This window comes from Tachyglossus aculeatus, chromosome 4, assembly GCF_015852505.1.
Source record: "Tachyglossus aculeatus isolate mTacAcu1 chromosome 4, mTacAcu1.pri, whole genome shotgun sequence".
Taxonomy (NCBI): Eukaryota; Metazoa; Chordata; class Mammalia; order Monotremata; family Tachyglossidae; genus Tachyglossus; species Tachyglossus aculeatus.
The window spans coordinates 134,385,163-134,410,468 of record NC_052069.1 but is presented as its reverse complement, the minus strand read 5'-3'; the positions used below and the strand labels follow the sequence as shown (position 1 = coordinate 134,410,468).

Below are 25,306 nucleotides of genomic sequence, written 5' to 3'. Positions count from 1 at the left end.
TGGAATGAGTTAAGTCCCTTATAGAGATAGCAACTTAACCACAAATTGTAGCTCCTAAGGCCCATAGTAAGGTACAAGACAAATGGGGAATGTGGGGGGGTCTCTAATAATATGAGGATTTTAGATCCAATCTACACTAGTAAATTCTACACACTGCAAAGGCAGAAAAAAAGTCCTTACCTTTGAAGTCCAGGTAATTGAATTTTTTGGCCTCAGTTAGTGGAATTATTTGCTGGTTCAGGTCCTTCTCCCCATTCACTTGACTACTAAGGACATTGAAACAAGATTGAGAGTCTCTGAAATCTGGGTGAAACAGCCCTCTTCCCATCATTCAATCGTATTGAGCGCTGTGTGCAGAGCACTGTACTAAGCGCTTGATTCCCCCATCACCCCCCTCTCTTTGGGGAGTGGGAGTCGATGTGGGAGGAGGAATGTAACCTTCTCTCTGATAATGAGAAGCAGCGTGGACTAAGGGACAGAGCCCAGGTCTGGGAATCAGAAGGACCTGGGTTCTAATCCCACTCTGCCAACTATTTGCCGTGTGACCTTGGGCAAGTCACTTCACTTCTCTGGGCTTCCATTTCCTCAACTGGAAAATGAAACTGTTTTTCCTCATACCAAAACTGTGAGCCCCATGTGGAACAGGGACTATCTGACCAAATTAACCCATTTGCAGCACTTAGTACAGTGCTGGACACACAGTAGGTGCTTAACAAATGCCATCAAAAAAGGAAAAAAGATGAACTTTGTGCCTTGTCCCGCTCCAAGTGCTGGCCACCTTGATGGATGTGTTCCCGGATGCCGAGATCTTCTGTGATGTGCAGGAGGCAGCCCATAAACAGGATGCATTTGTCTGCATCCTTCTTGACCAAAACGGAGTGAATTTGTTTAGTGCAACAGAGCTCAGGTCCTGGACATCCACCTCAAAGTGGGTTATGGCAGCCTGAGGCTGTTGGGGCCTGTCCCCACTTCTGGGCCCCGCACTTCCACTTTTTATTTTTTATGGTATTTGTTAAGCGCTTACTATGTGCCAGACACCGTTCTAAACACTGGGGAAGATACAGCTCATCAGGTTGGACACAGTCCCTGTCCCACATGGGGCTCACAGTCTTCATACCTATGCTACAGATGAGGTAACTGAAGCCCAGAGAAGTGAAGTGACTTGTCCAAGGTGACATAGCAGGCAAGTGGCGGAGCGGGGATCAGAACCCAGGTCCTTCTGACTCTCAGGCCCGGGCTCTATCAGCTTTCTCCCTCCAGCTTATCCTTATTCTTCTCTCCCTACAACCCAGTTTGCGTGATTCATTCTTCTCAAGTAGATGACTTCGAGAGAAGCAGTGGGGCCTGGTGAATACAGCACGGACCTGGGTTCTAGTCCTAGCTCTGCCACTTGTCTGCTTTGTGCCTTTGGGCAAGTCACTTCACTTCTCTGTGCCTCAGTTCCCTCAAATGTACAATCAATCAATCAATCATACTTAAGTACTTACTGTGTAAAATGGGGATGAAGACTGCAAGCCCCACATGAGACATGGACTGTGTCTAACCTGATTAGCTTGTCTCTACTCCAGCACTTACTACAGTGTACACCTGTATATATGTATATATGTTTGTACATATTTATTACTCTACTTATTAATTTATTTATTTATTTTACTTGTACATATCTATTCTATTTATTTTATTTTGTTAGTATGTTTGGTCTTGTTCTCTGTCTCCCCCTTTTAGACTGTGAGCCCACTGTTGGGTAGGGACTGTCTCTATATGTTGCCAACTTGTACTTCCCAAGCGCTTAGTACAGTGCTCTGCACACAGTAAGCGCTCAATAAATACGACTGATTGATTGATTGATACAGTGCCTGGCATATAGTAAGTGCATAGCAAATACCATACATTGTTCTGTAGGGGCTGAGTATTTCCTGAGGAGATAACTCAGGCAGCTTCCTCCAAGAAGCCTTCCCTAACTAAGCTCTCAATTCCTCTTCTCCCACTCCTTTCTGTGTCACCCTGATTTGCTCCCATTATTCACCTCCCATTAACGCCACAGCACTTATGTACATATCCATAATTTATCAATTATATTGTCTGTCTCCCCCTCTAGCCTGTCAGCTTGTTGTGGGCAGGGAACATGTCTACTGATTTTGTTCTAGTGGACTCTCCCTAGCACTTAGTACAGTGCTCTGCACACAGTAAGTGCTCAATAAATACTATTGATTGACTGAACTGTGAGAAACAAGATACTCCATCGTTGCCTGCTCTTCCCTGGAGACAGAACATTTCTATCCAGAGCGTGGCAGGAGAGGTGTGCTGGGCAAAATCCAGCAGGAAATTCTCCAGGCAAATCCAGAAGAGGGTCATCATCTCGGACTGGAGGTACGTCTTGTCTGGATCCTACAGGTGAATTCAACACCTGTCAGAACGTTGTGCCTCTGCCAGCATGGGGTGCCAGTTGAGTGGGGGTGTGTATTTATTGAGCGCCTACTGGGTGCAGAGCACTATACTAAGCGTTTGGGAGAGTACAACAGCACAATAAGCAGACACATTCCCTGCCCACACCAAGCTGACAGTCTTGGAGCGAGCACTGTGTGGACACTTAGAGGGCACACGATGAAAGGAACAGAGCTCAGGAGCTCACAATCTAATAAGGGAGTCAGGCAAGTGGACAAAAAGCACAAACAGCCCGGAGTGGGCAAGAGAAAAGAACAACACAGATAAAACTGGTCATTCACAAATATACCCTGGAGATCATGAATAACAGAAGAACTGTTAGCAAGGTCACAGATTAGAGCAGAACACAGGGCCTTCTGGAGAAAATATATCCTTAGAGTCGCTATGAATCGGAAATGACTCGACGGCACTTGATAATAATAATCATGAATAAATGAACTGAGGACATACATCGATATTTGAGTGCTTGCTGAAGAACCCAGTTGACCTCAAAAAGGGTTTCCACCACCGAAAGAGGTTTAGATTAAATATCAATCGATCGATGGTATTTGTTGAGCGCTTACCATGTGCAGAGCACTGGACTAAGTGCTTGGGAGGGTACAATACAACAGAATTAGCAGACACGTTTTCCGAAATATAAAAGGAAAGATTCCTGCCAATGGGGTGGATGGTAGTTAAATTTTGCTTTGAGGGTCCCAGGGTTGGGGGCTAGTATTTGTTTCTTTATGGGGGAGGGGGGGTTCACACTCACTTTTTTTTTCTATTTGTGAAGCATTTAACTAGGAACGAGGCACTGTACAAAGTGCTGGGGGTGATACAAGCTCACAGGTTGGACACAGTCTCTGTCCTTTGTGGGATTCTCAGTCTTTATCCCCATTTCACAGACGAGGTAACTCAGGGAAGAGAAGGACTTGCCAAGGTCACACAGCACACAACTGGAGGAGGCAGAATTAGAACCCAGGTCCTTCTGACTCCCAAGCTCATGCTCTATACATAAGGCCAGACTGCTTCCCTGCTTCAATTGAGGAAAAAAAATATTTAAAAAGAACAAAACCTCGCCCCCCCCCTTACTATGTACCAAGCACTGAACTAAGCACTGGGGTAGATAGAAGTTATCTACTCCATTCACCGATTGACTGACAAGTATGAGGGGCAGGGCTGGGCCTGCGGCACTGTTGGAGCAAGACCACAGACTTTACCTTTTTGTTTGTTTTTACGGCATTTGTTAAGCGGGTACTATGTGCCAGGCACTGTACTAAGCACCGGGGTAAATATAAGCTAATTAGGTTGGACACAGTCCCTGTCCCACATGGGGCTCACAGTCCTCACCCCCATTTTATGGATGAGGTAACTGAGGCCCAGAGAAGTGAAGGGGCTTGCCCCATGTCATCCAGCAGACAAAAAGTGGCGGAACTGGCATTAGAACCCAGGCCCTGGCTCTATCCACTAGGCCATGCTACCTACTTTGTTCACAGAGGCTTGCTCCATTTAAGGGAAACAGGAGAAATACCATTTATTGGCTTAGGAAGTACATAGACAGCGAACAAATCAGGGATGATAAATCTTTCACATGCCTGATCCCTCAGGGGCAATATTTTCTTCTTTTGAAGGAGTCACCGGATGGGATGCGTTAAATCATTTTTCTTTCGGAGAACCTATCAACCTCAAAAGAAATGGGTTGGATAACTACCACGGTGGGGAAAGGTTTACCTCACATATTCACTGGGCAGCTAACTTTAGGATAAAGGCCTTTCAGGATCATATATTAATGACTGGAAAACATTTTATGGGAGACAATACCCTGTTAATTTGGACAGTGAATTCAGATAGGGTTTTTTTCCCTAATTTAATTTAAATAAATAATGAGATGTAGCGTGGCCTAGTGGGTAGAGCACGGGCCTGAGAGTAAGAAGGACCTGAATTCTAATCCTGACCACCTGTCTACCATATGATCTTGAGCAAGTCACTTCAGTTTTCTGTGCCTCAGTTACCTCCTCTTTAAAATGGGGATTTTGACTGTGAGCCCCATATAGGGCATGGACTGTGTCCTACCTGACTAGTGTGTACCTGCGTCAGCGTTTAGTACAATGCCCAGAACATAGTAAGCGCTTCGACAAATACCATAAAAAAATAATATTGGCCAAAGACTGATTTCAGGATCCCATATTCAGGACTGGAATAAATTTTATATGAGAACAATAGGGTTGTCAATTTGGAATAGGAATTAAAATGGGATTTTTTTTTCCTAGCTAATGTGAATAAACCTTGGCCTTGACACTGTTCCGGAGAGGGAAGCCACCCTCAAGGGCAGCCAGTAGGTGACAGTTTGGCTCAGTAGAGTGACAAGAGAGGACCCGAGTTCTAATCCTGATGGTTGGGGGAGGGCATGTGTCTACCTACTCCATTCATTCAATCATATTGAGCATCCACTTTATGCAAAGCACTGTACTAAGTGCTTGGCAGAGTACAACAATAAACAGACACATTCCCTGCCCACAACGTACCCAACTCTCCCAAGTGCTTAGTTCAGTGCTCTGCACACAGGAAGTGCTCAATAAATACAACTGATTGATCAGGATATTTTTTTTTTATCAATGTCTTTCTCCCCCTCTAGATTGTAAACTCAATGTGAGAGGGACACATGTATACCACCCTTGTTGTATTGCACTCTATCACACCCCTGGTTCAGGGCTCTGCACACGGTAAACACTCCATAAACACCATTGATGATGTTAATGAACATATACTACCCACAAACAACTCTTCCAAAAACATTAAGAGCTCTGGAAGAAATAAAATTCAAGTTGTTCCCAAAGCATAATGAAGGGCTAAAATAAATTAAAGTAATAAATGTAGTGGAAAATTGGGGGGGGGGGGGGAACCACTCCATAAACATCACAAAGAACGAATTTAATTCACTACATCTCTTATTAGCCACAACTACTGCTTGAAATACCAGAAAAAGCCAAACGGAAGCAAGAACTTTTAAAATTGGGTGCTAGGTTGAAATGTCTACCTACTAGTGGCCCCTATTTTCAAAAGTCCTGATATGCTCTTCAATCTTTCTGAACCACCTGTCTTCAAATTCTTTTACGGATGCGATTACTAAGGCATCCAGAGCTGCAGAGCCGACACATTTCACTTCGGCGTGACCTTCATCTTTGACTTTTTCCGGAATGATATCCTCTCCCATGACCTGCAATAAAAGGAAGTGAAAACGCTTTTTAATGGTATTTGTTATGAGCTCACTATGTGCCGGGCACTGACCTAAGCACTGGGGTGGATACGAGCTTAAAGTCTTCATCCCCATTTTACAGATGAGGGAACTGAGGCCCAGAGAAATAAGTGACTTGCCAAAGGTCATGTGGAAGATAAGTGCCGGGGCCGGGACGAGAAATCAGGTGCTTCTTTCTTCCAGGGCTGTGCTCTTTCCATAAGGCCACACTGTTTCTCTGCTACATCAGGCAGTGGCCAGGAAATAGAAATACACTTAAAATGGTTTGAAACATTTCTACCCAAGCATTGCGATGATTTTGACTTCTCCTCCTTCACAGGGACCATTTTTAAACAATTAAACTGGTGGTTGTTTTGTCAGATTTTTATTTCTGGTTTTTGCTAAGCACTTACTATGCCTCAAGCACTGTTCTAAGCGCTGGGGTAGATACAACTTTATCAGTTTGGACACAACCCCTGTCCCACGTGGGGCTCACAGTCTAAGTACAAGGGAGCAGGATTTAATCCCCATTTTACAGTTGAGGAAAGTGAGGCCCAGAGAAGTGAAGTGCCTTGCCCAAGGTAACACACAGCAGTAAAGTGGCAGAAGCAGGATTAGAACCCAGGTCCTCTGATTTCCAGGTCTGGGTTCTATCCACAAGGCCACGCTGCTTCTTTTGATTCAACACGACAGATTGGGAGTCACTCTTCCTAGCGCACAACATTTTACAATCCTCCCACAACTTCAACTGATTTCTCTCAGCTCCCTTGAGAAGCAGTGTTGCCTAGTATATACAGCCCGGGCCTAGGAGACAGAAGGACCTGGGTTCTAATCCTGTGCCACATATCTGCTGTGTGACCTTGGACAAGTCATTTCACTTCTCTGGGCCGCAGTTCCCTCATTTGTAAAATGGGGACGAAGAATGTAAGGCCCATGTGCAACAGGGACCGTGTCCAACCTCATTAGCATGTATAATAATAATGGCATTTATTAAGCGCTTACTATGTACAAAGCATTGTTCTAAACATCTACCCCAGCGCTTAGTACAGTGCCTGGCACATAGTAAGTACTTAATGAATACTAGAAAAAAAAAAAGCATCCCTAGAGTACCTGTCAAAGAAATACTACATGCTTCTTGTGGTTCTCAACATTTAGGGGTGTGGGAGTCTCTTCTGCTGGTCAGGGAATAGCCATAAATCTCCGCCAATTCAATTCAATCCTATTTACTGAGTGTTTCCTGTGTGCAAAGCACTGTACTAAGCACTTGGGAGAGTACATACAACAACCAGCAGACACATTTTCTGCCCACTACAAGCTCGCAGTCACCTACTGGTTGAGAAGCGGAGAGTGGAAAGAACCTTAAATGGAATCAATAAATCAATGGTACCAATTGAGCGCTTACTATGTGCAATGTACTAAGCATTTGGGAGAATGCAATGCAACAGAGTTAGTTCCCTGCCCACAGGGAGCTTACAGTTCAGAAGGACAGTCTATAGTCAATGAATCAATGGAATTTATTGAGCACTTATTGTGTGCAGAGCACAGTACTAAGCACTTGGGAGATCCAATGCAACAGCGTTAGTTTCCTGCCCACAGCAAGCTTACAGTCTAGACTCCTTTAGGGATTTCCACCTTTATTTGAGGGATCCCTTATCCAGAAACCAAAATTTAACTAACTGTCCTGCCTATCACAAGGAACAGGAGTTTTAAACCAATTTTTAGATTCTTCAGGGAACTAAAATGAGGGTTAGCCATGAGTCTATATTTGCAGATGGGAGAAAGAGAAATGAAAGGCTTTATATTATAAATGTAATATAAGAAAAAGGAGATGGTCATCAGTAACTAGGCAGAAGTAGGCCTTCACTAGCACTTATTCTAATTACTCTAACTCCTCCCCCAGATCTTCTGGTATCTTTGTAATTTTGTCGGTTTTCTGTATTCTGCTTGAGACGTATCCTTTATGTATTTCCCCTAGTTTGATGTTAAGCTCCTTAGACTGCCCATCTACCTAAAAAAATAGATAAGTGTCCAAAATTTGGGGGGGAAGAGGGGAGAAAAAACAGGGGTTTGAAATATCTATACACTAGAAAATCAACCACTGAATAAATAACTGAGAACTACTTTATTGAATGAAAATGAAGGCACCACCATGGAGAGGCAGCGTGGCCTACTGGATACAGCCCGGGCCTGGGAGTACGAAGGACCTGGGTTCTAATCCCGGCTCTGCCACTTTTTGTCTCCCAGGTGGCCTTGGGCAAGTCACTTTATTTCTCTGGGCCTCAGTTGCCGCATATATAAGATGGGACTGAAGACTGTGAGTCCCATGTGGGACATGGACTGTGTCCAACCTGATCAGCTTGTATCTACCCCGAGGTTATTATAGAGCCAGGCGTATACTAAGCGCTTAACGAAATCCATACAAAAATAAAAAATAAAATGAAAACCTGTCATCTATGCTTACCTCAGAGATCAATAATAAAGTTTCTTCCTCAAAGCCAAAGGCTTTCACTTGCTCTTCAATTTCTTCCTGAGCTTTTAAGTTTTTTTCCAAGGCAAAGGAGGTCTGCTGAGATTCGATGAGTTGGAACAAAAGCCTGAAAAACAGAGCCAGAGGGAGATGGGGGAGAGCAGCTTTTGAATAAATAATCCAACAGAAAGTCAATTTTCTTGTTGTTCAGATACTTAGACAAGTAGCCAGCTGGTCGATATAAAAAAAAAATTGCTTCCTGAAGAGAGAAGTGCTGTGACTCATAATGCAATTGTCTGAGGTTCTGGAATTCCCTAATTCTCGCTCTCTTCCTCCCTTCAAGGCCCTACTGAGAGCTCACCTCCTCCAGGAGGCCTTCCTAGACTGAGCCCCTTCCTTCCTCTTCCCCTCGTCCCCCTCTCCATCCCATCTTACCTCCTTCCCTTCCCCACAGCACCTGTATATATGTATATATGTTTGTACATATTTATTACTCTATTTATTTATTTATTTTACTTGTACATATCTATTCTATTTATTTTATTTTGTTAGTATGTTTGGTTTTGTTCTCTGTCTCCCCCTTTTAGACTGTGAGCCCACTGTTGGGTAGGGACTGTCTCTATATGTTGCCAACTTGTACTTCCCAAGTGCTTAGTACAGTGCTCTGCACACAGTAAGCGCTCAATAAATACGATTGATGATGATGATGATATGCTACCTTATACTATTCTTTAGTTTCCTTGGTTTACAATGGTCCACCATACCTATTTTTTTTTTTAGTATCTGTTAAGACACTTACTACATGACAGACACTGACCTAAGCAATGGGTTAGATACATGCTAATCATGTTGGACAGTTCCTGTCCCACATGAGGCTCACAGTGACAATCCCCATTTTACCAATGAGGGAACTGTGGCCCAGAGAAGTGGCAGAGCCGGGATTAGAACCCAGGTCCTTCTCACTCCCAATCCCAGGCTCTACCCTTTAGGCCACGTGGCTTCTCTGCCATTGTTTGACTCAATATACCCCTCACCGCTTCTGTGTTTTGGGAGCTTAGTAGTAAGTGGGACAGGGCGGGGCAGATTCCAGGGACAGGACTCCGAAGGAGCAGCACTGCCTAAGGGATGGCACATGGGCCTGGATTCTCATCCCAGCTCCACCACTTGTCTGCTGAGTGACCTTGGGCAAGTCACTTCTCTGTGCTTCAGTTAACTCATCTGTAATATAAGGATTAAGATTATGAGCCCCACGTGGGACATGGACTGTGTCCAACCTGATTAGCTTGTATCTACCCCAGCACTTGTACGGTATATTACACTTTCATTCTGACACAGGGCTCACAGTTCTAATCCCCATTTTGCAGATGCAAAAACTGAGGCACAATGAAGTGAGGTGACTTGTGCGACGTCACCTGGCAGGACAAGTGGCAGCGCTGGGATGACAACCCAGGTCCTTCTGAATCCCAGGCTCTGGCTCTAGCCTAAAGCCCGCTCTGCTTCTCTTGTTTGTGTGGTTCAGAGTTTGCCCTCGTTTGGACCCCACCTTGCTTTGCATTTTTCACTCAGGCTCTCCCCCCTTACCTGGATCTTACAAAGGAGGAACACGCATTAACCCGGATCTCCGTCGATCCTTCCGGAACCCTGATTTTGACGGTAGAATCAAGTTGGTTCCCTCCTGCCAGGAGGCCCGGAAAACCGGTGAGGCCTTCCTCCATTTCCTGGCCGTGACAGGAGGCTGCGGCCTTTCCACTCTCCACTCCCGGAGAAAACCTCGTGCGAGGTCGATCCGGCCTGTTCTGGCTTTCCAGGGAACGCGAGGGAGCGTCTCTTCCCGACGACGTCAGAGGGGCTCGGAAAGTTGGGTCTGCTGAGGGGAATCCGTTCAGCGGAGGGGATGAGGGGGAAGATTTGGCAGGCCCAAGCCGGAGGTAAACCTCCGCCAGCTTCTTCCAGTTCCAAGGATTGAAAGGATGCAGGCTGACCAGCTGCTGAAGGGCCAGGATTGATTTTTCTAAGGCCCCCAGACTCTGGTAGATGGCCAGCTGGAGGTACAGCACTGTGGTTAAGTGGTCTGAGTTCGTAGCTTCTTGGCGCTGATAATGAACCAAGAGATCAAAACGTTATCAAAGATTCGAGTGAGTTCTCTGGGCAGGAGACATGCCAGCTAATTCTATTGCATCGGACACTCCCAAGCACTCAGTTCAGTGCTCTGTACGTAGTAAGCACTCAAGACGCACGATCGATTGATTTTAAAGAGGAAAGTGTGTTCCCCCACTGAGTAATCCATGCTGAAAAGGGTATACGATCTTCCTAGCAACGTGCAAATTCACTCAGCTTAATATTCTTTTTCTAATAGGAGTCCCCGGGGGTGACTGGTCTAAATTCATCCATTTTATTTCAACTCCTTCCATCAGCAGCCTAGGGAACAGAAGTTTTCTTTTAGCAGTCCATCAATAGAAAGCTTCCTGAATCAGCAAAATGGTCAACGCCTCAACTTTACTTCACTTGCTAATTAATATCCGCTGCCTCGAGAAGCAGCATGGCCTAGTGAGCCTGGGAGTCAGAAGACCTGGGTTCTAATCCCCACCTCTACCACCTGCTTTGCTGGGTGATCTTGGCCAAGTCACTTCACTTCTCCGGGCCTCAGTTCCTTCATCTGTAAAATAAATCGGTCGTATTTATTGAGTGCTTATTGTGTAAAATGGGGATTAAGAATGTGAGCCCCATGGGGGACAGGGCCTGTGTCCAAACAGATTAGCTTGTATCTACCCCAGCGCTTAGTACAGTGCCTGCCACATAGTAAGAGCATAACAAATGAAAAGAGAACTTGAAGAATAATTATTCTTGGTTAAAGATGCAGTTTAATCAATGCATAACAAATGAAAAGAGAACTTGAAGAATGATCATTCTTGGTTAAAGATGCAGTTTAATCAATGTTATCTGTTATAAGCTTACAGTGGGCAGAGCACTGTATGACGTTTCAGTTCTTACTAAAGACCTTATTTCTCATGACCCAGATTTATCATTATTATTATATTTGTTAAGTGCTTACTATGTGTCAAGCACTGTTCTACAAGCTGGAGTAGAGACCAGTTAATCAGGATGGACACAGGGAGCTCACAGTCTAAACAGGAGGGAGTATAGGATTGAATCCCCATTTTACAGATGAGGAACTGAGGACCAAAGAAACGTAGTGACTTGCCCAAGATTACCCAGCAAGCAAGTGGCAGAGCCAGGATGACAACCCAGGTCCTCTGATTGATCAAACAATCGATCGATGAATGGTATTCAATGAAACCTAACTATATGCAGGACACTGAACCAAGCGCTTGGGAAAGTCCAGTCCAACAGAATTAGCAGACACGGTCCCTGCCCACAACGAGGTTACAGTCTAGAGGGGGGAGACGGACAGTAAAATAAATAATTCATAACATTTAATTTAAAGATATGTACTCCCAGGTCTGTTCGGTTTTCCACTGGGGTCCGCGTCCTTGAGTGCCTTGATTCAAAATGGAAACCAAATTCTCTTGAGAAAAGCTGACCTACTCCGCAAGATGACTGAGAAGGAAACGGAGGGGGGAGCTTGTATAGCTTTTTTTTTTTAATGGGATTTGTTAAGCGCTTACTATGTGGCAAGCACTGTTCTAAGCGCTGGGGGAGAGGCCAATACAACAGAATCGGTGGACACAGTCCCTGCCCACAGCGAGATTACAGTCGAGAGACTATGGTTCAAACAGGAGAAGCCTCGCCTGAGGAAAATATGTGAAGGGGAAGCTTACTTACCAGCTTTTCTGCTATGCTCAGTGCTTCTCTGGGCCTTCCTAGATGGGCTAAGCACCGGGCCTGACTCTCCCAAATGTCTCGCCCCATGGAAAAATTGGTCGCTGGCAAGAGTTCTAAGCAGTTGGAGTACTCCTGCAGGGCTTTCTGGGGGTGATGGGTGGTTTTTTTTGTAAAATGAAAGAGGGAGAAGGACAGAGAGACAGAGTGAGAAAGCCATCAAATGCAGTGAGGGATGAAGCTTCACGTAATAATAATAATAATAGCGGCATTTGTTTTAGTGCTTACCATGCGCCAGGCTCTGTTTTAAGTGCTGAGGTGAATACGAGCAAATAGAATTGGACAAAGTCCCTGCCCCACATGGGGCTCACGCTCTTAATCCCCATTTTACGGATGAGGTAACTGAAGCCCAGAGAAGTGAAGCGACCTGCTCAAGGTCATGAAGTGACTTGCCCCAGGTCATCAAGCAAACACGAGGTGGAGCGAGGATTAGAACCCAGATCCTTTGGCTCTCAGGCCCAGGTTTTACCCACTAGTGTTTGCTACCACTCACCCCAGATCCTCTGTCCACCTGAAACTTAAACCCTGAACTTGTTCACGTCAAGACGCAGGAGAAATGTGACCCTGTCCTGTCAATTTCATTTCCAAAAATTTGACGTTATAGTAGGGGATGCAACTATGTCGTAAGAAGTAAAATCCACACAATTGAGCATCATTTTGTTTTGGCACTTCACATGGGAAAAAAAAAACATCCATTCAGACTGCATTGTCTTTCCTTTGTTTTATTTCCCAATACTGCAATTTGGGGTCACACAAGAGGGCGGTTTTTACATCCAAATTATCCAGGATCTTAAAAAAAATTGTATTCCAGATGATTCCTGTATATATGTATATCCTGTATATATGTATATCCTGTATATATGTATATATGTTTGTACATATTTATTACTCTATTTATTTATTTTACTTGTACATATCTATTCTATTTTATTTTGTTAGTATGTTTGGTTTTGTTCTCTGTCTCCCCCTTTTAGACTGTGAGCCCACTGTTGGGTAGGGACTGTCTCTATATGTTGGCAACTTGTACTTCCCAAGCGCTTAGTACAGTGCTCTGCACACAGTAAGCACTCAATAAATACGATTGATGATGATGATGATTCCTCTCAGCACATTTCAGTTTGCCAAGGAAGACTAAGGGGTGTCATTTAGCTAATAATTATCAAAATAACAACTGGGGGAATTTTACGGCCTAGTGGATATAGCCCGGGCCTGGGAGACAGAAGGATCCGGGTTCTACTGCCATTTCCACCATAAGTCTGTCGTGTAACTTTAGGGCAAGTCGCTGATTTCTCTGTGCCTCAGTTACTTCATCCATAAAATGGGGATGAATGAGCCCCATGTGGAACAAGGATTGTGTCCAACCTGACTAGCTTGTATCTACTCTAGTGCTTAGTACAGTCCCTGACACACAGTAAGCACTCAGCAAATACCTTTTGGTTGCCATTAACCTAATCTTAATTAATTAATTCATTCATTCAATCGTATTTATTGAGCGCTTACTGTGTGCTGAGCACTGTACTAAGCGCTTGGGACGTACAAGTTGGCAACATATAGAGACAGTCCCTACCCAACAACGGGCTCACAGTCTCGAAGGGGGAGATGGACAACAAAACAAAACAAGTGGACAGGTGTCAAGTCTTCTTCTTCTTCTTCAATCGTATTTATTGAGCGCTTACTATGTGCAGAGCACTGTACTAAGCGCTTGGGAAGTACAAATTGGCAACATATAGAGACAGTCCCTACCCAACAGTGGGCTCACAGTCTAAAAGGGGGAGACAGAGAACAAAACCAAACATACTAACAAAATAAAATAAATAGGATAGATATGTACAAGTAAAATAAATAAATAAATAAATAGAGTAATAAATATGTACAACCATATATACATATATACAGGTGCTGTGGGGAAGGGAAGGAGGTAAGATGGGGGGATGGAGAGGGGGACGAGGGGGAGAGGAAGAACAAATAGAATTAAAGCTAAATGCACATCATTAGCAAAATAGAATGGTAAATATGTACAAGTAAAATAGACATAAATGAAAGGTGGGTATGCTGGGAGATTGGATCTACTTAATGCAAATCATGAATACATTTGGAACATTTGGACGTTCCCCCAAGCACAAACCTTAATTCATCATCATCATCATCAATCGTATTTATTGAGCGCTTACTATGTGCAGAGCACTGTACTAAGCGCTTGGGAAGTACAAATTGGCAACATATAGAGACAGTCCCTACCCAACAGTGGGCTCACAGTCTAAAAGGGGGAGACAGAGAACAAAACCAAACATACTAACAAAATAAAATAAATAGAATAGATATGTACAAATAAAATAAATAAATGGAGTAAATAAATAGAGTAATAAATAGATAGATAATAGATAAATAAATAGATAAATAGAGTAATAGAGTAGAGTAAAAAATATGTACAAACATATATACATATATAGTTATATACAGTATATACAGTTATATACAGTATATACAATTATACATATATAATTCTACTCTACAGACATAACAATCACCTTTATCAAGTGCTTACTCTGTGCAGAGCACTGTACTTGAAAGAGTATAATATAAAAGATTTGGTAGACACATTCCCTGCCCTCAGTGAACTTACACCCTAGATGGGGAGACAGATATTAAAATCAATAAATCAATAGATTATAACTGTGTACATAAGTGCCGTGGGGTTGAGGGAAGGGAGGATAAAGGGTTCAAATCCAAGTGCAAAGGAAGGGAATGTGAGACACCACATCCTCTACCTTTATCGTGCCCTTCCCAAGCACCACAGCGCTTAGAACAGTGCTTTGCACATAGTAAGCACTTAATAAATGCCATCACTATACTTTACTGTTTACCCAAGAGGGGCTCAATAAGAGAAGCAGCTCAATCAGGAGAAGCAGCGTAGCCTTGTGGATAGAGTATGCGCCTGAGAGTCAGAAGGACCTGGGTTCTAAATCCCAGCTCCGCCCTTTGTCTGCCATGTGACCTTGGATAAGTCACTTCCCTTCCCTGTGCCTCAGTTATCTCATCTGTAAAAGGGGGATTAAGATTGTGAGCCAACCTGACGATCTTGACTCTACCCCAGCGCTTAGTACAGTGCCTGGCACATAGTAAGAGCTTAACAAATACCTTAAATTCATTCATTCATTCATTCGTTCAATCGTATTTACTGAGCACTTACTGTGGGCAGAGCACTGTACTAAGCGCTTGGGAAGTACAAGTTGGCAACATATAGAGCCGGTCCCTACCAAACAGCGGGCTCACAGTCTAGAAGGGGGAGACAGACAACAAAACAAATCAACAAAATAAAATAGAATAAATATGTAAATATATATATAAACATTTATATATAAACATTAAGATATATATATCTTAATATCGGCATAGACACAAGCTAGTCAGGTTGGACACAGTCCGTGTTCCCCATGGGGCTCACGGGCTTAACCCCCATTTTATGAAGCAGCGTGGCTCAGTGGGAAAGAGCCCAGGCTTTGGAGTCAGAGGTCGTGGGTTCGAATCCCGGCTCTGCCACTTGTCAGCTGTGTGACTCTGGGCAAGTCACTTCACTTCTCTGGGCCTCAGTTCCCTCATCTGTAAAATGGGGATGAAGACTGTGAGCCCCACGTGGGACAACCTCATCACCTTGTATCCCCCCAGCGCTTAGAACAGTGCTTTGTACATAGTAAGCGCTTAATAAATGCCATTATTATTATTATTATTATATCTTAAACATATATATATATATATATATATATATATATATATATATATATATATATATGGATGTTGATGATTTTGACAGTAGTCTCCCTGCCAATGCTAAACTATCTCTGAAATTCTGAACAGGAAATCCTGGCATGAATATTGAAGGGCAGAGCAGAAACCCATCTCACCTCCTTCATTTTATTGCTCTTTATCAATGAAATCCTTGTGCGTATGTCTACCAACTCTTTCTAACTGTCCCCTCCCAAGCGCTTAGTCCAGTGCTCTCCACGTAGTAAGCGCTCAATAAATACCATCGATTGACTCTAGACTCTCCCCCAGACTGTAAGCTTGTTGTGGGCAGGGAATGTGTCTGCCAACTCTGTCGTGGTGGACTCTCCCAAGCGCTTAGCACACTGCTCTGTATGCAGTAAGTACTTAATAAACACCACTGATTAACTGTAAGCTCATTGTGGGGACGGACCATGTCTCAGCGTGGCTCAGTGGAAAGTGCATGGGCTTTGGAGTCGGAGGTCATGGGTTCAAATCTGGGCTCCACCAATTGTCAGCTGTGTGACTTTGGGCAAGTCACTTAACTTCTCTGGGCCTCAGTTTACCTCATCTGTAAAATGGGGATGAAGACTGTGAGCCCCCTGTGGGACAACCTGATCACCTTGTAACCTCCCCAGCGCTTAGAGCAGTGCTTTGCACATAGTAAGCGCTTAATAAATGCCATCATCATCATTATTATTATTATTATAAACTCTCTTGTACTGCCCACTCAAAACTCTTTGTCCAGTACTCTGCATGCAATAAGCACTCAATAAATGCCACTGATTAACTATAAACTGTCCCTCTACACTATAAGCTCACTGTGGGCAGGGACTGTTTCTACCAACTCTGTAGAGTACGGAGTTGTAGAGCACCAACTCTGTATTGTACTCTCCCAAGCATTTAGTACAGTGCTCTGCACACAGTAAGTGCTCAATAAATGCCACTGATTGATCAGTCAATGTATTTATTGAGCACCTACTGAATGCAGTGCCTTGCACTTTGGCAAATACAACAGAAACAAATGATTTTTTTGAATGGTATTTGTTAGACACTTACTATGTGCAAGGCACTGTACTGAACGTGGGGGTAAATACAAGATATTCAGGCAGGCCCATAGCTCCTCAGGGAGCTTACGACTGATTGTTCAACTTGATATGTTGCCAACTTGTACTTCCCAAGCGCTTAGTACAGTGCTCTGCACACAGTAAGCGCTCAATAAATACGATTGATTGATTGATTGTTTTATTAAAACCAGACCAACCCCTCTGGGATTTTCCCAATACTTAATAAATTAAGTACCAATTTGACCAATTTGACCAAATGAAGAACCAATTTGACCCTGATCACTGATAAATGATGATAATAATAATAACTGTACTACTGTTTAGCGCTTACTGTGTGCCTGGCACTGTACTAGACATTAGAGTAAATACAAGATACTCAGGTTGGACACAGGCCCTGTCCCATTTGGGGCTCACAGACTAATTAGAGGGTGCAAGTTTTAATTCCCATTTTGCAAATGAGGAAACGGTGGCCCAGAGAAGTGTAGTGACTTGCCCAAGGTCACCCGGCAGGAAAGTGGAGAAGGCAGCATTAGAACTCGGGTCCTCTGACTCCCAGTATCTCTATCTACTAGGCCATGCTGCTTCCAAGCAATAGTGAATTCAAGTGAGATAATCTGATTTTGTTTAAATATCTACAACAAAAAGGATACCTGGAATTCCTGTTTTCTGTAAGCCAAATCTCCTCTGAATTTTTTGACGGTTAGAATTTCAACATCATCCTTGCTGGTTATTTTCTCACAAAACCACTAAAAGAGAACACACAAATATAACTTTCCTTTGTAGGCCGCAAACGATGCGTGGATGACAGTATTTACACCAAAGAACCAACAATTTCAACTTATTGTTCATTGTTAATTAAAAACATTCACAAATGATTCGTGTGGACATAGTAAGCACTTAAAAAATACCATACAAAAATACAAAAAAAAAAAATACAGCAGAGTTGTCAGGCACGTTCCCTGGCCACAGTGAGCTTACCGTCTAGGGGACAGACTACAGTCAATGGTATTTATTGAGCGCTTACTGTTTGCTGAGAACTATTTATATTAATGATGTGTATATATCTATAATTCTACTTATTTATATTGATGCTTTTTTTGCCTGTTTACTTGTTTTGATGCCTGTCTCCCCTCTTCTAGACCGTGAGCCCGCTGTATGTAGGGGTTGCCTCTATTTGTTGCCGAACTGTACTTTCCAAGCGCTTAGTACAGTACTCTGCACAAAGTGGGCACTCAATAAATACGACTGAATGAACTAAACGCTTGGGAAAGTACACTATAACAGAGTTGACAGACACATTCCTTGCCCAATCAATCATTCGTATTTATTGAGAACTTACTGTGTGCAGAGCACTGTACTAAGCGCTTGGGAAGTACAAGTTGGCAACATATAGAGACAGTCCCTACCCAACAGCGGGCTCACAGTCTAAAAGGGGGAGACAGAGAACAAAAGCAAGCATACTAATAAAATAAAATAAACAGAATAGATATGTACAAGTAAAATAGAGTGTACAAGTTGGCAACATATCATCATCATCATCAATCGTATTTATTGAGCGCTTACTGTGTGCAGAGCACTGGACTAAGTGCTTGGGAAGTCCAAGTTGGCAACATATAGAGACAGTCCCTACCCAACAGTGGGCTCACAGTCTAAAAGGGGGGGACAGAGAACAAAACCAAACATACTAACAAAATAAAATAAATAGAAGAGATATGTACAAGTAAAATAAATAGAGTGTACAAGTTGGCAACATATACAGTCCCTACCCAACAGTGGGCTCACAGTCTAAAAGGGGGAGACAGAGAACAAAACCAAACATACTAACAAAATAAAATAAATAGAAGAGATATGTACAAGTAAAATAAATAGAGTGTACAAGTTGGCAACATATACAGTCCCTACCCAACAGTGGGCTCACAGTCTAAAAGGGGGAGACGGAGAACAAAACCAAACATACTAACAAAATAAAATAAATAGAATAGATATGTACAAGTAAAATAAATAAATAGAGTGTACAAGCTGGCAACATCTAGAGACAGTCCCTACCCAACAGTGGGCTCACAGTCTAAAAGGGGGAGACGGAGAACAAAACCAAACATACTAACAAAATAAAATAAATAGAATAGATATGTACAAGTAAAATAAATAAATAAATAGAGTAATAAATATGTACAAACATATATACATATATATATATACTTGCCCACAACAAGTATACAGTCTGGAGGGGCAGTCAATCAACCCAAGGTATTTATTGAGCGCTTACTGTGTGCACAACACTGGACTAAGCACTTGGGAAAGGACAATATGTTACCAAATACCAATTTTAAGAAAACAAGAGTTGGTAATAATAATAATAATGATGGCATTTATTAAGCGCTTACTATGTGCAGAGCACTGTTCTAAGTGCTGGGGGGATACAAGGTGATCAAGTTGTCCCACGTGGGGCTCACAGTCTTAATCCCCATTTTACAGATGAGGTAACCGAGGCTCAGAGAAGATAAGTGACTTGCCCAAGGTCACACAGCAGACATCATCATCATCATCAATTGCATTTATTGAGCGCTTACTATGTGCAGAGCACTGTACTAAGCGCTTGGGAAGTACAAATTGGCAACATATAGAGACAGTCCCTACCCAACAGTGGGCTCACAGTCTAAAAGGGGAAGACAGAGAACAGAGAACAAAACCAAACATACTAACAAAATAAAATAAATAGAATAGATATGTACAGGTAAAATAAATAAATAATAAATAAATAGAGTAATAAATATGTACAAACAGTGGGCTCACAGTCTAAAAGGGGAAGACAGAGAACAGAGAACAAAACCAAACATACTAACAAAATAAAATAAATAGAATAGATATGTACAGGTAAAATAAATAAATAAATAAATAGAGTAATAAATATGTACAAACATATATACATATATACAGGTGCTGTGGGGAAGACAGTGGTGGAGTTGGGATTCGAACCCATGACCTCTGACTCCAAAACCCGGGCTCTTTTCCACTGAGCCACGCCGCTTCTCTGTGTGCACAACACTGTAGACCCATCTCTGCCCACAGCGAGCTTAGAGTCCAATCAATCATCAATCGATCGTATTTATTGAGCGCTTACTGTGTGCAGAGCACTGAGTCCAGAGGGGGCTTCCCAAATCCCGTCTCTCTCTATAGACTTTTAGCCCGTTATGGGCAGGGAAAGTGCCTGGTAACTTTATTTTATTGGACTCTCCCAAGCATTTAAGTATAGCAGAGTGGATAGAGCAGGGATCTAGGAGCCCCAAGCTCATGGGTTCGAAAAACTCCTCAGCCTCGGCTTCAAGGCTGTCCATCACCTGGCCCCCTCCTACCTCACCTCCCTTCTTCTCCTTCTCCATCCCAGCCCGCACCCTCCGCTCCTCTGCCGCTCACCTCCTCACCATTCCTCGTTCTCGCCCGTCCCGCCGTCGACCCCCGGCCCACATCCTCCCCTTGGCCCGGAATTCCCTCCCTCCTCAAATCCACCAAATTATCTCTCTTCCTCCCTTCAAAACCCTACTGAGCGCTCACCTCCTCCAGGAGGCCTTCCCACACTGAGCCCCCCTTTTCCTCTCCTCCTCCCCATTCCCCTTGCCCTACCTCCTTCCCCTCCCCACAGCACCTATATATATATTTATACAGATTTATTACTCTATTTATTTCACTTGTACATATTGACTATTCTATTTTTGTTAATGATGTGCATCTAGCTTTACTTCTATTTATTCTGACGACTTGACACCTGTCCACATGTTTTCTTTTGTTGTCCGTCTCCCCCTTCTAGACTGTGAGCCCGCTGTTGGGTAGGGACCGTCTCTATATGTTGCCAACTTGGACTTCCCAAGCGCTTAGTACAGTGCCCTGCACACGGTAAGCGCTCAATACGATCGAATGAACGCTGTGTGGCCTTGGGCAGGTCACTTCAAGACTGTGAGCCCACTGTTGGGTAGGGACCATCTCTATATGTTGCCAACTTGTACTTCCCAAGCACTTAGTACAGTGCTCTGCACACAGTAAGCGCTCAATAAATACGATTGATTGATTGATTCTTTGTGCCTCAGTTCCCACATCTGTAAAACGGGGATTGAAACTGAGAGCCCCTCGTGGGACAGGGACTATATCCAACCTAGTTTGCTTGTACCCACCCCAGTTTACAGTACAGAGTAAGCGCTTAACAAAGACCACAGCTATAAGAGCCCGGGCTTTGGAGTCAGAGGTCATGGGTTCAAATCCCGGCTCCGCCAACTGTCAGCTGGGTGACTTTGGGCGAGTCACTTCACTTCTCTGGGCCTCAGTTCCCTCCTCTGTAAAATGGGGATGAAGGCTGTGAGCCCCACGTGGGACAACCTGATCACCTGGTAACCTCCCCAGCGCTTAGAACAGTGCTTTGCACATAGTAAGCGCTTAATAAATGCCATTATTATTATTATTATTATTACAGTGACCCGTCCACAGTAAGCGCTCAATAAGCAGCCCGGAAGGATGGCTGGAAGGAGAAGCAGCGTGGCTCCGTGGAAAGAGCCCGGGTTTGGGAGTCAGAGGTCATGGGTTCGAACCCCGACTCCGCCACGTCTGCTGTGTGACTTTAGGCAAGTCACTTAACTTCTCTGTGCTTCAGTGACCTCATCTGTAAAATGGAGCTGAAGACTGTGAGCCCCACGGGGGACAACCTGATCACCTTGTATCCCCCCCAGCGCTTAGAACAGTGCTTCGCACATAGTAAGCGCTTAACAAATGCCATTTTTTTTTTCCTCTGGGCCTCAGTTCCCACATCTGGAAAAGGGGAGGTGAGGGACAGAGGCTGGTCCAACGCCATTTGCCTGTGTCCCACCCCACACCAACCCACAACCCAAGCGCTTAGTACAGTGTCTGGCACATAGTAAGCGCTTAACATAGCCCACAACTATTATTACTACAGTGCCCCATCCACAGTAAGCGCTCAATAAACAGCACGGAGGGATGGATGGAAGGAGAAACAGTGTGGCCTAATGGATGGAGCAAGGACATAGGTTCTATTCCCGGCTCCGTCACTCGTCTGCTGTGTGACTTCGGGCAGGCTGCTTGACTTCTCTGGGCCTCAGTTCCCTCATCTGTAAAAGGGGGATGAAGACTGTGAGCCCCACGTGGCAGAGGGACTGTGTCCAATGCCATTTGCCTGCATCCCACTTAGTAATAATAATAATGATGATGGCATTTGTTAAGCGCTTACTATGTGCAAAGCCCTGTTCTAAGCACTGGGGAGGATACAAGGTGATCAGGCTGTCCCACGTGGGGCTCACACAGTCTTAATCCCCATTTTCCAGATGCGGTAACTGAGGCACAGAGAAGTTAAGTGGCTTGCCCAAAGTCACACAGGTGACAACTGCCTAGCACATAGTAATTGCTCAATAAATACCACGGTTGTTGTTGTTATGAGTAGGATGTTTGAATTGTACTTCCCAAGCGCTTAGTACAGTGCTCTGCACACAGTAAGCGTTCAATAAATACGATTGACATTGTCAGCTGTGTGACTTTGGGCAAGTCACTTCACTTCTCTGGGCCTCAGTTCCCTCATCTGTAAAATGGGGATGAAGACCGTGTGCCCCACGTGGGACAACCTGATCACCCTGTATCCCCCCCAGCGCTTAGAACAGTGCTTTGCACATAGTAAGGGCTTAACAAATACCATCATTATTATTATCAATTTGTACTTCCCAAGCGCTTAGTACAGTGCTCTGCACATAGTAAGCGCTCAATAAATACGATTGAATGGATGAATGATTATTATTATGAATGAATGAATGGAGACAGTGAGCCCCACGTGGGACAACCTGATTGCCTTCTATCTCCCCCAGCGCTTAGAACAGTGCTTGGCACATAGTAAGCGCTTAACAGATACTATTAGACTGTGGGCCCACTGTTGGGTAGGGACTGTCTCTATATGTTGCCAACTTGTACTTCCCAAGCGCTTAGTACAGTGCTCTGCACACAGTAAGCGCTCAATAAATACGATTGATTGATTGATTGATTGATTGATTGATTGAGAAGCAGCGTGGCTCAATGGAAAGAGCCCGGGCTTGGGGGTCAGAGGCCATGGGTTCTAATCCCGACCCCGCCACTTGTCTGCTGTGTGACTTTGGGTAAGTCACTTAACTTCTCTGTTTTAGAGAAGTTGTGTGACTTTGGGTAAGTCACTTAACTTCTCTGTTTCAGAGAAGTTAAACTTTTAGTTTAAAAAGTTTAAAAGTTAAACTTTTAGGCTGTGAGCCTACTGTTGGGTAGGGACCGTCTCTATGTGTTGCCAGCTTGTACTTCCCAAGCGCTTAGTACAGTGCTCTGCACACAGTAAGCGCTCAATAAATACGATTGATTGATTCTCTGGGCCTCAGTTCCTCATCTGTAAAGCGGGGATGAAGACTGTGAGCCCCACGTGGGACAACCTGCTGACCTTGTATCTCCCCCAGCGCTTAGAACAGTGCTTGGCACATAGTAAGCACTTAACAAATATCATTATTATTATTATTATTATTATTATTATTATTATTATTATGGGTGGATGTTGGGGGCCTGACCTGGGGCTCGCAGGCCTTGGCAGTGTAGGTGGGGGCAGGGCCGGGCCTGGGCCGCTCTCGCCTCTCCTCGAACAGCGAATCCTCGAACTCAGCACCCATGAACTCCTCCATCGGGGTCAACGTGACGAGGGGCAGCACCAGGCCGCACGTGCACATGGGACGCCAGCCAACCGACGCCTCGGCAGCCATCTTGGGTGAGGGCACGGGGATGGGACGGCCCCCCTTAGGCAGCCATCTTGGATGCGGGCACGGGGGCTTCCGAGCGCTCAGCTGCGCTTGCGCGAGAAGGGGTCCCGTTGCACTGTGGGAGCCCTGGCAGCCATTTTGGATGAGGGCACGAGGTGGGGCGGCCCCCCCTTAAGCAGCCATCTTGGATGCGGGCACGGAGGCTTCCGAGCGCCCCCGCTGCATTGTGGGAGCCGCGGCCTATCATTCATTCATTCAATCGTATTTATTGAGCGCTTACCGCGTGCAGAGCACTGTACTAAGCGCTTGGGAAGTACAAATCATCATCATCAATCGTATTTATTGGGCGCTTACTGTGTGCAGAGCACTGTACTAAGCGCTTTTTAAGTCCAAGTTGGCAACATATAGAGACAGTCCCTACCCAACAGTGGGCTCACAGTCTAAAAGGGGGAGACAGGCAACAAAACAAAACAAGGAGACAGGTGTCAATACCAACAGAATAAATAGAATTATAGCTATGTACACATTAGAACAGTGCAGCGCTTAGTACAGTGCTTTGCACATAGTAAGCGCTTAAATGCCAACATTATTATTATTATTATTAATAAAATGGAGTAATAAACGTACAAATATACACAAGTGCTGTGGGGAGGGGAACGATGGGCAGGGGAGGAGCAGAGGAAAAGGGGAGCTCAGTCTGGGAAGGCCTCCTGGAGGAGGTGAGCTCTCAGTAGGGCTTTGAAGCACCACTTCTGTCAGTTTATCAATCAATCAATCGTATTTATTGAGCGCTTTCTGTGTGCAGAGCACTGTACTAAGCGCTTGGGAAGTACAAGTTGGCAACATATAGAGACAGTCCCTACCCAACAGTGGGCTCACAGTCTAAAAGGGGGAGACAGAGAACAAAACCAAAATACTAACAAAATAAAATAGACTAGATATGTACAAGTAAAATAAATATATAGAGTAATAAATATGTACAAACATATATACATATGTACAGGTGCTGTGGGGAAGGGAAGGAGGTAAGATGGGGGGGGATGGAGTTTAGGTGCTGGAAGCAACAGGCCATCAGAAGCCAGTAATAATAATAATGATGATGGTGTTTGTTAAGTGCTTACTACATGCCAGACACTGTACAAAGCGCTGGGGGGGATACAAGCAAATCAGGTTGGACATAGTCCCTCTCCCCTGTGGGGCTCACAGTCTCAATCCCCATTTTACAGATGAGGTAACTGAAGCCCAAAACAGTGAAGTGACTTGCCCAAGGTCGCACGGCAGATAAGTGCTGGAGTAGGGATTAGAACCCATGACCTTCTGCTTCTCAGTCTTTTATCATCATTCATTCATTCAATCGTATTTATTGAGCACTTACTGTGTGCAGAGCACTGTACTAAGCGCTTGGGAAGTCCAAGTTGGCAACATATAGAGACGGTCCCTACCCAACAGTGGGCTCACAAGCTAGAAGGGGGAGACAGAGAACAAAACAAAACATATTAACAGAATAAAATAAATAGAATAAATATGTACAAGTAAAATAGAGTACCATTAGTAGTATCATTATTATTGTTGTAGTTTTTTATGGAACTTCTGAAGTGCTTACTATTCTTTGCTTCATTCAATCGTATTTATGGAGCGCTTACTGTGTGCAAAGCACTGTACTAAGGGCTTGGGAGGGTAGGGAAGCAGCGTGGCTTAGTGGAAAGAGCATGGGCTTGGGAGTCCGAGGTCGCGGGTTCTAATCCCCATTCCA

General features: G+C 44.1%; 1 protein-coding gene across 2 annotated transcripts; it reads right to left on the bottom strand.

Annotated features, from left to right (window-relative positions):
* Positions 1-5,360: 5,360 nt before the first annotated feature.
* C4H8orf76 (chromosome 4 C8orf76 homolog) lies at positions 5,361-23,494 on the bottom strand. 2 transcript variants are annotated; one of them, XM_038744515.1, is made up of 6 exons: positions 23,368-23,494; positions 17,446-17,541; positions 11,910-12,053; positions 9,708-10,219; positions 8,121-8,253; positions 5,361-5,641 (listed from the first exon to the last, which is right to left on the bottom strand). In XM_038744515.1, exons 1-6 carry the CDS (start codon positions 23,476-23,478, stop codon positions 5,465-5,467), a joined length of 1,173 nt encoding a protein of 390 aa, XP_038600443.1. In that variant the 5' UTR covers positions 23,479-23,494; the 3' UTR covers positions 5,361-5,464. The 2 variants fall into 2 exon arrangements, with proteins under 2 accessions (XP_038600443.1, XP_038600444.1); XM_038744516.1 differs by lacking the exon at positions 11,910-12,053.
* Between the last annotated feature and the right edge of the window lie 1,812 nt (positions 23,495-25,306).

What these genes read in the sequence shown, in the direction of transcription:
- C4H8orf76 (XM_038744515.1), bottom strand. Translation starts at nt 23,478, where the DNA reads ATGGAGGAGTTCATGGGTGCTGAGTTCGAGGATTCGCTGTTCGAGGAG. An exon ending in ACAGAAAACAGGAATTCCAG is followed by an intron (nt 12,054 to 17,445) that starts GTATCCTTTTTG and finishes CATCACCCCCAG; the next exon opens with AAAGCCCTGCAGGAGTACTC. An exon ending in TGAGCATAGCAGAAAAGCTG is followed by an intron (nt 10,220 to 11,909) that starts GTAAGTAAGCTT and finishes GTTCATTATCAG; the next exon opens with CGCCAAGAAGCTACGAACTC.